General features: G+C 42.4%; 1 protein-coding gene across 4 annotated transcripts in view; it reads left to right on the plus strand.

Moving 5' to 3' along the window:
- The window catches only part of FAM104A (family with sequence similarity 104, member A), a 27,963-nt gene that overhangs the window by 11,491 nt on the left and 2,729 nt on the right, over nt 1-13,743 (plus strand). Inside the window, exons 1-4 of one of the 4 annotated variants that reach the window (XM_014536090.1) lie at nt 238-361; nt 490-521; nt 3,873-3,972; nt 12,416-12,475. In XM_014536090.1, the coding sequence (XP_014391576.1) occupies nt 502-521; nt 3,873-3,972; nt 12,416-12,475 (180 nt within the window). In that variant the 5' untranslated portion in view covers nt 238-361; nt 490-501. Of the gene's footprint in view, nt 1-237; nt 362-489; nt 522-3,872; nt 3,973-5,731; nt 5,819-12,415; nt 12,476-13,743 lie in introns of those variants that run through there. The other 3 variants (XM_014536093.1, XM_014536091.1, XM_014536092.1) reach the window with 3 other exon arrangements.

Consider the following 13,743-nt stretch of genomic DNA (forward strand, 5'->3'; position numbering starts at 1 on the left):
CCAAGGTCAGAAAGAAGGCCTGGGGTTGACCCTGCTGCCGGGAGGGTGATGTTGACGGAAGAATTTGGGCCCCGGGCGGCTGTGAACGCGGGAGGGCAGATGACCGGAGGGGCTGGTCTGGACCCTCAGGCCGCCGCACGGAGGGAACTGACCGGGTTCTAAACTGTTTGGAGGCGGAGCCGTTTGACTCCGGAGGCGGAGGGAGGGAGGATGGTATGGCGACGCACTGCTGTTCCCCGGAGCCCGGCCTCGGGCCTGGGGCAGGGGGTTGGGCTCGCTGGACGGGCTGGAGTCGAGTCCGGGCCCGGCTGCGATCCTTTCCTCTTCTGCCGAGTGACCCCTGTGACCGTGTGGAGAGGAGGGAACTGGGGCTGGGCACCCCAGAACGAAGGGGAGCCGCTGAAAGCCTTCCCCGTGGACTTTGAAGTGAAGAACCTAGGGGTCACCCGGTCCGATTCTGACATCTTCCTGATGCGGAGACAGACGGAGGGAGGCCGGCGGATGGACCTGCGTCCTTCCAGGCCCACGGGGCTTCCCTTTGCTCCATAATAGCCTCAGGTCTAAGGGAATAGGCGGGCTCGCCCTGACGCATGATGCTGTTTATTCTCTCGTCCCACGTCTTCATGGGCTCTGGATGGAATCGACTGCCATTCCCCGAGGACCCAGCCCTGGAGAATAGTTAATGCACGGAGTTAAAATTCTGGGAAGCTTCCTGAGGTCCTCTGGTCCAGTAGCGAGAAGCTGTGGTTCCTGCCACTTGTGCATGGGATTGCCGACTTGGGCCAGCCACGCAGGGAGTGAGGCATACAGCGCCTCTGTGTAGCCCACTTGTGCATGGGATTGCCGACTTGGGCCACGCAGGGAGTGAGGCATACAGCGCCTCTGTGTAGGAAATAAGACTAAATACTTTTGACTTTAGGGGCCCAGTGACCCCTGACCTGGCGGGGTTGGGAACAGAGCCCTTCCGCGCCGTTGGCTTGGTCTGACTGCCATTGTCTTTTCCTTCTCAAACCCAGTTGATGGTTTTGGGATCGTCTCGGGATGTCTCACGTGTCTGAGAAAGTCAAAATATTTCCTGCAAAAAGATTCTCTTTTATCCAACCCCGTGCGCAAAGGACTGTTTGCCCTGGTGGCAGATTTCCTTTCCTCTGGGACGCAAGTGACGCCGACATGTTTGTACTGGTCACTTGTTGTCAAAGAGGCCTGGACAGGGGTTTCTCGCCTACTTTTCTCTTCACCCCAAGTCCCGCGGTGCCCGAGGGACCAGTTCTGCCAGCCCCAGCTCTCTTGGTATCTCCGAGTTAGTTCACGTCCCTGGGTCTCTTTCCTCAGCTTCCAGGTGAAGGGTTGGTCAAAGATGGTGGTGTACGGACTGGGATGGCGGTAGAGGAGTGGGTGTGCGGCAAGGAAGCCCTTTCTGTAATCAGTACCGATCCTTGATCCCACGTATTGAGGGATTTATTTGTGTAGTGATTTTTCCCAGTAGGAAGGAAGCGTTCTGTTACTTCTGTGCCCAGTCTCTAGAAGATGACAGGGAGATTGGGGAGAAATGAAATGATGAAAAGTGATGGAACCAGCCCTCCTTAGAAGTACTAGTAGATGCTAAACAATAATCTGTTAACTAGTTGGCTAGGGAGACTAGGATCAATTACAGGGCAGCTGCTAAAATTAAAACCTGGTCTGTGGCATTAATGTGGAAAGTTATAATCTGACTGATTGTGTGGAAAGGTGTGGGCATGAAGCTGTAATCTTTCCAGTTATTAACGATAATGTTGAAAGAAGAATGTTTCAGGGACAGAATCTGCAAAGAGTCTAGAAAAAAAGTGAATTGAAGAACAAGTAGGGCTCATTCTTAACCCAGTTCCATCCAGAAGAGAGGGCGCCCACCAGGTAAAGAGAATTCTGGCACTTTGAGAAATCAGCTGAAGATGAATGAGGCGGGGCTGTTTCATGCGACCTTCCCAGAGTTTAGTGAAGTCGGCAAAACCAGCCCATCCTCTGTTCTTACACTCTGTTGGCTCTTGACATTCACATTCTTGTCACTGGGAGGATATAGTCCCCATTATAAATGAGGAAATCGGAAAGTTTTGGTCAGGCTCCTAAGTTTGGTAAGAGTGACTCAGCCCAAAGCACAATCAGCTGTTGTCACACTGATAAAAGTAGAATTTGGGACCAACATACTGCTGTTTCATGAGTTTCTTGGGGTGTCCACTGGCTTCCATTGGACATTGCTCTGTAACTTCTTCATATTCCTGTGAACATTTTCTGGTCAGATGAGGATGAAAGTAGCAATTTCTTGGCTCAAATCTATGCTAAAAACATCTTTAATGATTATTAAAACCTGGTATCCATCTAGTTTTGAGCTTCTAAGTACTTCAAAATAATGTGTAGATCTGACCCAGACTCCTGGGAGAAAGGTAGGGAAGCAGAAGTGATGATCTTATTTTGCAAACAGCTGAGCCTTAGAATGAGATAAGTGGCGTAGCCCTCTTCCTGTTGGTTGGTTCATGCTTTATCAGAACCGCACACCCACTATTTACCCTACACTGAATCCAAACTCATTCATAACGTTGGAGGGACTCAGAATGCTGCAGAGTGCAGGAAGTGAGTGCAGGATGGTAAGGTTTCTTCACTGTCCAGACTTCAACTCAGAACTTTAGATGAAGGGCCTGCCCCAGTAAGCCGCCCTCCTCACATAAGAAGATACTATATGCCCCAATTCAGTACTTTCCAAAAAGCTGTTTTTTCCTCTAGCTCTAAAAATTTGGACCTTTAAGAGTTTGCGCTACAGTAGATGCCGCTGCCTGTGTAACTTGGCCTCCAGGCAGCACTGTCCTGTGGCATTGTCCGCAGTGATAGGAACCTGCTCTGTCTGTGCTGTTCAGTGCAGTTGCCACTAGCTGAAATGTGGCTAGTGCGACTTAGGGACTGGATTTTTAATTGTATTTAATTGTCATGAATTAAAATTTAAATAACCACACGTGTTAGTGGCTACCATATTGGACAGCACAGTTCCAGGCAATTTGACTTAAAATTATACCTCCCATAATTTATTTCTCTTATCTAACTGAGGTTTGGAAGTTCTTCTGACAACACTTGGTTCTTGCATAGAAAACATACAAATTTTGTCTTTGTTGCACATCTTAGAACACACAGAACTGAGAAAGGCATCTGATTTTTCTTTAAATTTGTACGTTTTAAGCAGCTTATGCCATAGTCTCAAAGAAACAATCTGGTCAAGTAATTTATACCATAACACTAGGTGCTGTCGCCAGAATAATCAAGTCTGTGTTCAAGAGCAGCTTTTCCAGGGTTTGTCCAGAAAAGTAATTTAATACTTTGGAGGGCATAGAGCTTTTGTTTAATGTGGCAATTGGGAGAAAATCAGGGATGAAGAAAAACTAAAGATTAGCAACTACCATGAATCTCTATGGATATTCCTGGGTAGCACCATTTTCATATGGATTTTAAGGGTAAAATAGGCATTGTCACACGGAAGGGAGCAAAATGAAGTAACTTGGAATTAGAATTTCAGGAAATGTAGAAAGACCATAACCTTAATAAGGTGGAGTTTAAAAAGCTCAATCATTACTGTCTTCCTGCTCTTATTTATTCACAGTAGGCATTTAAAAAGCTTCTTTTGCAAAATCAATCACACCAATTTCAGCCCCACCTGACTGCTGCTATTTTATGTTTTTGCTCTTAGTGTGCCTAGTGATGGTGTGCTTCCAATTTTAACCTATGAGGATATCATAGGCTGAATTATATTTTTTCAGGCAAGAAGGCAAATTTATATGTTGTCATGGTTTACAATTTTAAGTATCTGAAAGGTGAATTGTTGTTTTTTTCTCCTCCTTGTGATTTAATTTCAGGAAAAGGAGAAGGAATGGCAATGAAGAGGACCACCATCTCCCCCCACAGACCAAAAGGAGTAGCAGAAACCCTGTCTTTCACGATTCCTGGGACACAGAGGTAGGAATTGCAGCGTTTCAACCTTTTCTTGAGCCATGGCCCCTTTGAGGAAGCTTTGCACCTTCCCCAGCAAAACAGTCTATGTCTGCCCTAGTCAGGCATGCTCCCCCCCAAATCTGTTTTGTTAGAAGTTTCATGAGCCTTTGCAAACCCTTCCTTGAACCTTCTATTTATATTTCACAAACCAACCTATTTTCTAATAGTTTATGAACCATAATTGTCGTTAAGGTAAGCATATTTTGTTGCTTCAGTTCACATATCGGTAAGAATATATAACTTATATGTACGCAGAATCCTGTTTTTCAGTGTTTTCACCCTTTCATTGTGCTGTTCACAAAGCTGCTCCGGAGGCAGAGTAGCGTGAGAGGGAAAGAGAGCTCCCAGGGTTCTGGCTTCCTGAGGGTGCTACGTATGCATGCGGGGTGAAGTCTTCGGAAGGCTGAGCCACAGTGCCGAAGGGAAGCTCACATTGAAGTGATGCTGTTATTAAATTAGGTGCCTAACGATTTAGACCAGCGGTTCTCAACCTGGGGGTCGAACGACCCTTTCACAGGGGTCGCCTAAGACCATCGGAAAACACATATATAATTACATATTGTTTTTGTGATTAATCACTATGCTTTAATTATGTTCAATTTGTAACAATGAAAATACATCCTGCATATCAGATATTTACATTACGATTCATAACAGTAGCAAAATTACAGTTATGAAGTAGCAACGAAAATAATTTTATGGTTGGGGGTCACCACAACATGAGGAACTGTATTAAAGGGTCTTGGCATTAGGAAGGTTGAGAACCACTGATTTAGACCCTTGATAGGTACCACCTAACAGAAACCCCTCAATGGCAAACATTCCTAAGCCTCAGAACTTCAAGCAGAATTCTGTATATCACAATTCTTGCACAACCAGATAATTTGCATTTTAATTAGTTCTTGATAACAGGACTTGACTTATATCCAGTCTTTGCCAGAAATCCAAAGTAACTCCTCCCAGGGTGGGGGTCTGTAACTGTCATGTGAGGAAGACTCATTCAGGAACAACTAATGAAAAGTGTAGCTCGATCCTTCTACATCAAGCATGTCAAACTCACGGCCCACAGCTCACAGGCCACATGCCTCATTTATTTGGCCCATGTTAGCCTTTGAGTTTGACATGCTTGTTCTACATGGAGACGTGAGTTTCTTTAGCTTTTATCCCTCTTTTGAAATTTTTCCTATTACACTTTTTCTTCCTTTTTAAAAAATGATGAATAGGAAAGTTATTGACCTTTGTTTAAAGTGGTAATTGGGGAATCTCAGGGATGAAAGAAATCAGACTTTAGAGGCTACCGTAAGCATCTGATGATAAAACACTAACACTAATTGAGTCTCCATTTTTCTTTTTCTTTTCTTACTAATGGTAAGGGCCTGGGGGGCAGGGGGAAAGGCAGGGGTGTGCTCCCGGGAGGGAGAGAACCCATTATTCTTTTGAATTATAAGGCTATTCCTTAAAAGAGGATGCAGTGGTTACTTTCATGGTGTCGGCATGAATATTTCTTGACTTGTATCTATATGTAAATTCCGCTATATGATATTCACAGTCGTTTGAAGGTATAGTAGTAAGTCTAACTGTTTGTATTGGTCTTTTCCCCTGATATCTACATTTTTGATGCCTGAGAACAGGAATATAAATTGTTATGTTTAAAAAAATTAAACATTTCTGATCTCTTATTTTTAGAGACACTCCTTAGGATTCGTTTTCATTTTGTTTTCCTTGCTGTTTGTAGAAAATGACCTGCACTCCCTTTCTAAAACCCGTGTATTGGTATCACAGAAGAAAACAGTGTGTTGTTACTCAACCTGTAGGTTCCTATGTCTTGTTCTTACTTGTCCAAAGAAATTCAGTGGTTAAGCAGCTACATAAATCATTAGGCTGGGGATAGACTAGGTTGTCTTTGTTATAATTTACAGTCAGTGCAGGTACTTCTTATCTGTCATGGTATCTGCACTCACCAGTAGCCCTCTCGGGCAGTGGTAACTTGGACCCTCTGTCTCAGCTGTGCTGGCTGGACATCTACCAGCTGTCTGAGCGAGTGGCCTGCAGTGCTGTGCTTCTCCAGCGGTGGCATTAACAAGTAATGAGGCCTGCGAACCCAGGGAGAGCTAGAGAAGCAAAAGGCAGGGGAAAGTCTTCAAAGTGGAAAGTTAAGCCCTGAATAATTGAATCGTCACCCCTGGAATAGATCATTATGCTTGTAGCCATAAATAGCAAGTTTGGGGTTATTTGGCTGCTTTTTGACATATCTAAAAGGGAAAGCAGTAAAATGATTCCTTATAAATGGATTATTTTATTAATTTACATGACAAGTTATCTTATTGGTGAAAATGTTACTTTTTAATTCTAAGGTAGGGCAGAGGTAAGTTTCCTTAAGATTAACTCAGTTAAGAGAAACCGTTTCCTTTGTTGTTCCTGAAATACTTAAATAATTTTAGGATTCCTTTTTAAAAAAATATATTTTATTGATTTTTTACAGAGAGGAAGGGAGAGGGATAGAGAGTTAGAAACATTGCTGAGAGAGAAATATCGATCAGCTGCCTCCTGCCCACCCCCCACTGGGGATGTGCCTGCAACCAAGGTACATGCCCTTGACTGGAATCGAACCTGGGACCCTTCAAGTCTGCAGGCCGACGCTCTATCCACTGAGCCAAACCAGTTAGGGCTAGAATTCCTTTTTTTGTGACTTGAAGAACTTTCATTTGGAAGGAAAATTTAATTCTAAGATTTAAAATTCCCAAAAGTTATCTTTTTCTCCTAAATGTAATAATATTGGCAAGCACTTTGAAGTAAGATGTGAGGTGGTTTGTTTCTTTTTTTTGAGGTGTTTGATTTCTGTTAAACTATTAAACTATGCCACAAGTAAATGGTAATTGCCTGGAAATTGGAGCCAGTTCAGGCCTCTTTCTTCCTACACACCGTGGAGCTAAGGAATGTGCACTGACTCGCCAGATGAGTGACGTAGAAAGAAACTTTTACTCTGCTTGTGCATTTTCTTCCTGCCATTCTGGCAGGGATTATCATTTCTACTTGTCGGATGGAAATGTTGGGGCACAGAAAAATGTAAAGTCACTTGCCCAGAGATACACAGCTAGCAAGAGGCAGGGTCAGTGAGCCCAAGGCTTGACTGTTGAGCAGCTTGCTCCTCACCATGGCGTGTGCCATCTCCCGGAAGAGCGGGTGGAGGTTCTGGGAAGCTGTGCTAACTATCCAGGGGCAGCAAGGTCCTTGACTTGGCAGACGTCAGAGAAACAGAAGAATAGCTGCAAAGTGTCCCCAAGTCAGTGCTATAACATGGTATTAGCAAGAAACCATTTTTGATTTCTATCTATGTAGAATAAATACAAAGAAGACTTTGGGGTCTAGTATTTTTTTGTGGTTGTTGTTTGCTTGTTTTTTCAAAAATGTAACTGGTGTTTAAAGACCTTGAATTTGAACTCCAACGACTTAGATTTAATGACTTGTGAGCCTAGGATGCTCTTTTTAAAATTGAGATATATATTATTACTATAGGAATAAAAATTTTTTTGTAAAGCCATTATGTATGAATCATGTTAGCAGGGCTAAGTTAGGCTTGTTTTTTCTTGATGAGCAAGAAGTGAAATATTTATCACTTTGTGTCTTCCTCTTGAGTCCTATACAATGGTAGCAACATTCCCTTGAACAACACGGGTTTGAACTATGTGGGCCCATTTATGCATTCTCTTTTAAAAGTAAATATGTACAGTACTGTAAATGTGTTTTCCTTGTAATTTTTTAAATATCCTTTCTTTAGCTTACCCTATAGGATTACAGAATATAATACAGTAGGTCCTTGGGTTACGTCGGAGATCCGTTCCTATGGCGCGACGTAATGCGATTTTCACCATAAGTTGGAACCCACCTACATAAGCACCTACGTCACTCACATGGAGCACATACACAGCAGTAATGAAGTGAAACAGTAAAAAAAGTTTAAAAGAAAGATAACAATTTCTGACCTTTACTTGTGGTAAATAAATAATAAAACACATAAAGCACATATGTACGTACGTCGAAATGATGGAACTTTTTTAAAAATAAATACTGTAAATGGGAGATGGCGACGTAACCACGAAATGACGTATATCGAGTCTGACGTAACCCGACGTAACCCGAGTCCGATGTAACCTGAGGACTGCCTGTATAATATAAAATAATCCTATATAATAAAAGGCTAATGTGCAAATAGATCAAACAGTGGAACGGCCAGTTGCTATAATGCGCACTGACCACCAGGGGCAGACACTCAACGCAGGAGCTGCCCCCTGGTGGTCAATGCGCTCCCACAGGAGGAGCGCAGCTCAGCCAGAAGCTGGGCTCATGGCTGGCTTAGCTGTCAGTCAGACATCCCCTGAGGGCTCCCGGAATACAGAGGGCGCAGGCCAGCCTGAGGGATGCTCCTCCCGTGCACTAATTTCATGCACGGGGCCTCTAGTATAATTTAACATACAATATATATGTTAATCGGCTGTTTATGTTATTGGTCTTCAGGTAAACAGTGGGCTATTAGTGGTTAAGTAGTTTTGGGGGAGTCAGAATTTATATGCAGATTTTTAACTGTGCAGGGAGTCAGCACCCCTAACCCTCATGTTCAAGGATCAACTGTATTTGGCAAGCATTGTCCCGAGTAGTTGGTGTCAACTCGGATGTCTCCATTTCCTTCCTGTGTCCCATCTCCCTCTGGGGTACGACACATATCCCTTCATTGACATTGCCACGGTCCTCATGCTGGCCTGCTCTCCTGCTTGATGTTCTAGAAAACTTCCCAGTTGGCCCCTGCTCGATCTCCACGACCTCGTTAGTCTTAATAGGTCCCTAGCTTCCTCACTCCTAAGTGCAGATCTGAAAACATCTTACATGCTTGGAAACTGTTCCCGCAGACTTGGGGCACCTATAACCTAGCCATGACCTCTCATGTATATTTTGTCTCACTAACGCTTCCTGGAGTGGTGCAGCCAACACCACCTTTAGCCTTTCCTCCCCAGAACACTCCCGATTTTGCTTATTCTCCCATTTTGTCACACCCTTCTTCTAAAAAGATTCTTCCTCCTCCTCTAGGCCCGTTCAGACACCATCCATTTTAAGGAGCCTCTCTCCTCGCTCCCTCGTCCACACCTGTGCTAGATTCCTGTCACCTCAGTGGCCGTGTACTGTCCTTATCAGTGGCTGTATTGTCACCACATTCTTGATGAAGCTCAGTAAATAAATGACCAGGGAGCCCCAGTGCACTGCTTCCCGAGCTGGGGCCTGGGCATGTTTTCAAAAGCCTACAGGTGATTCTAAAATGGACTGCATTCTTCCGGGTCTTATCTGCAGTTACCAGGGTGCACAAGTAGGTTTCATTACTGCCTACGCTAACAGAATCCTCCCCTTCCACACAGTGCTTCGCCACAGGGTTCTTGTGAGCTGCCTTTGTGTATTTAGAAAGAGACTCTCGATCAGAATCTTCATAAACTTAACTTTGTGCTTGTGTACCTGGATTTGCAAGGGGTTTTTATTTCATAGATCATGACCTTACTCTCTTTTGATTTGTAATACAAAGTTGCCATTGAAAATAACCTGGTCAGAGTCAGCACTCAGCCCAAATTGAAAAGTCAGAGGAAAGAAATGCGCTTTGTAACCTCGGATTTGGATAAACGGTCTGTAAGGAGTCAGGAGCCTGGGGACAGGGATCCTAGTTGATGAATCTTTCTCAGTCCCAAAGTTTCTGGACTCTTTCAGTACAGAGCGTTTCAAGTCTTTCAGAGCAGGAATAGTAACAAGGTACAGACTGTACCAGTTCTCAAAACCACCCCGCCCTCCTACCCCAAGGATTTGATACGAAAAAGTGCCACTCAGTGGGGAAAATACAATGTTTTTTTCCTATTTCAAGTGTGTGTATCTTTTTGTTTTTTTAATATATTTTATTGATTTTTTACAGAGAGAAAGGGAGAAGGATAGAGAGCTAGAAACATCGATGAGAGAAAAACATCGATCAGCTGCCTCCTGCACACCCCCTACTGGGGATGTGCCCGCAACCAAGGTACATGCCCTTGTCCGGAATCGAACCTGGGACCCTTCAGTCCGCAGGCCAATGCTTTATCCACTGAGCCAAACCGGTTAGGGCGTGTGTTTTTTTATAAGCCGATTTATCGCTGTATATCTTAAAGCACTGATAGAGTTAAAATTTGATGTTATGCCTTTAGGGTTAAAAGTAAATGGTCTTGATCCCATCAAGTAGAACACTTTGCTGGCGGAGTGTTAATAAGACCGCTTACAATGACTTTCAAACATTTTTGACCCTGTCCCATAGGAATGTTTTATTTTTGTGGCCCAGTACATACCACATATATTTGTGAATAATCGAAAAAAGTGTCACAATTGCCCTCACCCTGTTGCACTGTTTTCTTTTCTGTGCTGGTTGCTCCCCACCAATGGGTTTCACCATCCATTTGAAAACACTCGTCAGTCTGTGAGGTACTCACGAAAGCCTCTTGGAGAGCGAGAAGACTTGAATTGGCAGACAGTAGAGCCAAAGGATCTTGAAAGAGACGCATTTTTACCTTGGATGACAGGAGTCTATATCTGATGCTTCAGGACCCCATCCTGGTTCTATGTGGGCCATCTCTTATTAGTTTGAAGGTATCAATGCCCTCCTCAATGCAAGTGAATACAAATGAGGCTGTTGTCAAGGTTCTTAAGTAGCTCAGGGAGGCCAACAGTCTTTCTGAAATCCTATGGACAGAATCTATCCATCCTTCTATCTATCTATGTCAGTGGTTCCCAGCGTGGGGCACATGCCCCACCGGGGGGCATTTGAGGATGAGTTATTAGTGAATTTTTTGCATTTCTTAAATATATAGTGACATTTATGCATTGCAGTTCTCTATTATATGTTTTGAAACTTTATTTGCTAATTTTTTGTATCATTTCATATTATTTTTTAACAATTTCTTAGTGATTTCTTCCTCAGTACTTTAGCTATCCTTTCGTTGTTTTATTTTTCTCTTTCATGGATGCCATGTTCTTTGGAAGCTTGTGTAGACCAAGCTAATGACCTTTTAGGCTTCCTCCACATGAATAGGAGTTCACTTTTTGAATAATAAGAATTATATGTCACGGGCAGGGAGGCGCCATCAGGATTTTAGAGATGTTCAGGTGGGGCATGGCCAAAAAAAGGTTGGGAACTACTGATCTATATATTTAAGTCTTAGAATTAACTAAAGACCTCTATTTTGTAGCAATATTCTCACTCATGATCATTTTTCCCCACAAAAGAAATCTTTGTAGAAGCTATAGAATATATAGTAAAAAAAAAAAAAAAAAAAAAAAAAAGAAGGTCCAGATTCTAAATATTTTGGCATATATATCCTTTCAGACTATTTTTAGTATATATGTATATTTACGTTAAAGAAAATCATTTTAAAACCAGCTGACATACTATATATACTGTTTTGTAACCTGTAAAAAAGATGTTGAAGGTTTCTTTCTATCTTTGTGTGTGTGTGTGTGTGTGTGTGTGTGTGTGTAATTTTTAATAGCTGATACAATTTCATTGTTATGAATTATAATTCATGTATTGTACTTTATATACATACCAGAGGCCCAGTGCATGGATTCGTCCAGGACGTGTCTAGCCCATCTTAGTCCTGATTGGCGGGGCCAGGGCGGGACTGTGGGAGGGCTCCAAGGCGTGTCTGGCCCGTCTTGCCCAGTCCCATCAGCTGGATCCCAGCAGCAAGCTAACCTACCGGTCGGAGTGTCTGCCTCCTGGTGATCAGTGCACGTCATAGTGACTGGTCAAATGGTCAAACGAACAGTCGGACACTTAGCATATTAGGCTTTTATTATATAGGATATTATAAATTAACCAATTTCTCTATTGTAATCCATTTTGGTTGTTTGTAGACTTTAGCTGTTTAAACAAGGCCACACTAAACATTTTTAAAAATATATATTTTTATTAATTTCAGAGAGGAAGGGAGAGGGAGAGATGGATAGAAACATCAATGATGAGAGAGAATCATTGATTGGCTGCCCCCTGCATGCCCTACACCGGGGATCGAACCCGCAATCCGGGCATGTGCTCTGACCTGGAATCGAGCTGTGACCTCCTGGTTCATGGGTCGATGCTCAACCATTGAGCCATGCAGGCCAGGCACACTAAACATTTTTATGTGTGTCTTTATAAAGTTACGTCACAAAAATTTTTAAATGGACTAGGAATTGCTGGTGTATTTGTGTCCCCTTCCCCCCTTTTAATGGTCATTTCTAACCTGTTTAAAGAACTTTTACCTTTTCTCAGAATAGTGTCACCTTTGCTGTTAAGTTGTGAAGTAAATATAATTTGAAACAGAAACTTGACTTACTAGAAACTGATTCTAGTTCTTGCCTTAATTTTCAGACACTACCTGTAACGAAAAACAAAGAAAACAGACTAAGAGGAAACAAAGTTTTCTGCGCGGTGGGTTTCTTACCTAGTGTAGTACCTTACCTGCTTGTTAAATATTCATGGCCTTGTGAGGTGTACCAGCGGCAATTCTAGGTTGTTACACTCTAGGTCAGGAGAGGCTGCTATGGAAAGCAAGTTTTTTTTTATTATTTAAATTGGCTTTGACTTCTTAAGTCTTCAAGTAAATGTAATTGTTGCTGTTAACACTGCCATCTGATGCCACTCAGCCCATTTATGTTTTCATGAAATTTTTTTAATTGTGGAAAGAAAGCTAGGTTGTCTCCGACTACCTATAGGCAATAGGATATGTGACCTATGCTCAGTAGCTCCAGGTGACCCATGGACCATGACAGCTCTTGGTTTAAGCCTTATTAATGATGGATGCATTTGGTGAACATGCTTTCTTTGCTGTTTCAGGCATGTTTATATACATGTATATTTTTAAGTAGTAGAATCAAAGTTACTTAGACCTCAACCCAATGTCCCTTCATCAGTTACAACTATAATTTCTCTAAAAGGACACATGTGATTCCTATATACCCATGTGGATTATAATATACTAGAGGCCCTATGCACGAAATTCGTGCAAGAGTAGGCCTTCTTTTTTCCTGGCTGCCAGCACCAGCTTCCCTGGCACCCAGGAACCGGGCTTCCCTCCGGTCACAGGCAGGCTTCCGGGACCCGGGCTTTCCTCGCAGCCCCAGCTTCATCCAGAAGGTCCTCTGAATGATGTCCGGAAGGACATCTGGTCTAATTAGCATATTACACTTTTATTATTATAGATGTATTGTTAGGTATAACTTCTGGTATTTTAAAAATCACTTTTAAAGTATCTATCTTAAAACAACATTTTATTTATACATTTATTTTGATAATGTAAAATATGTAATAACCACATTGCAAAAAATTTATAGTAAAGGGTTGAAAAAATAAGATCTGTAACCCCTCTAATTTTAACATTAGTACTATGGGCTGTTTCTTTCCAGGCTTTTTTCTTGTGTGTAGATTTTACATTGTTGTAAGCAGACATTTCAAAACCAGTATCTTTAAGCGAATATAAATTTAGATGTATCAAAAGGCTAATGAGAAAAAATTTTATACCAAATCATTAATTACTAGAATTCTAACTTTCTCATGTATTATTCCTTCTAGTACAGTGATGGCGAACCTTTTGAGCTCGGCGTGTTAGCATTTTGAAAAACCCTAACTTAGCTCTGGTGCCGTGTCACATATAGAAATTTTTTGATATTTGCAACCATAGTAAAAGACTTATATTTTTT

Source organism: Myotis brandtii, unplaced genomic scaffold, assembly GCF_000412655.1.
Source record: "Myotis brandtii unplaced genomic scaffold, ASM41265v1 scaffold157, whole genome shotgun sequence".
NCBI lineage: Eukaryota > Metazoa > Chordata > Mammalia > Chiroptera > Vespertilionidae > Myotis > Myotis brandtii.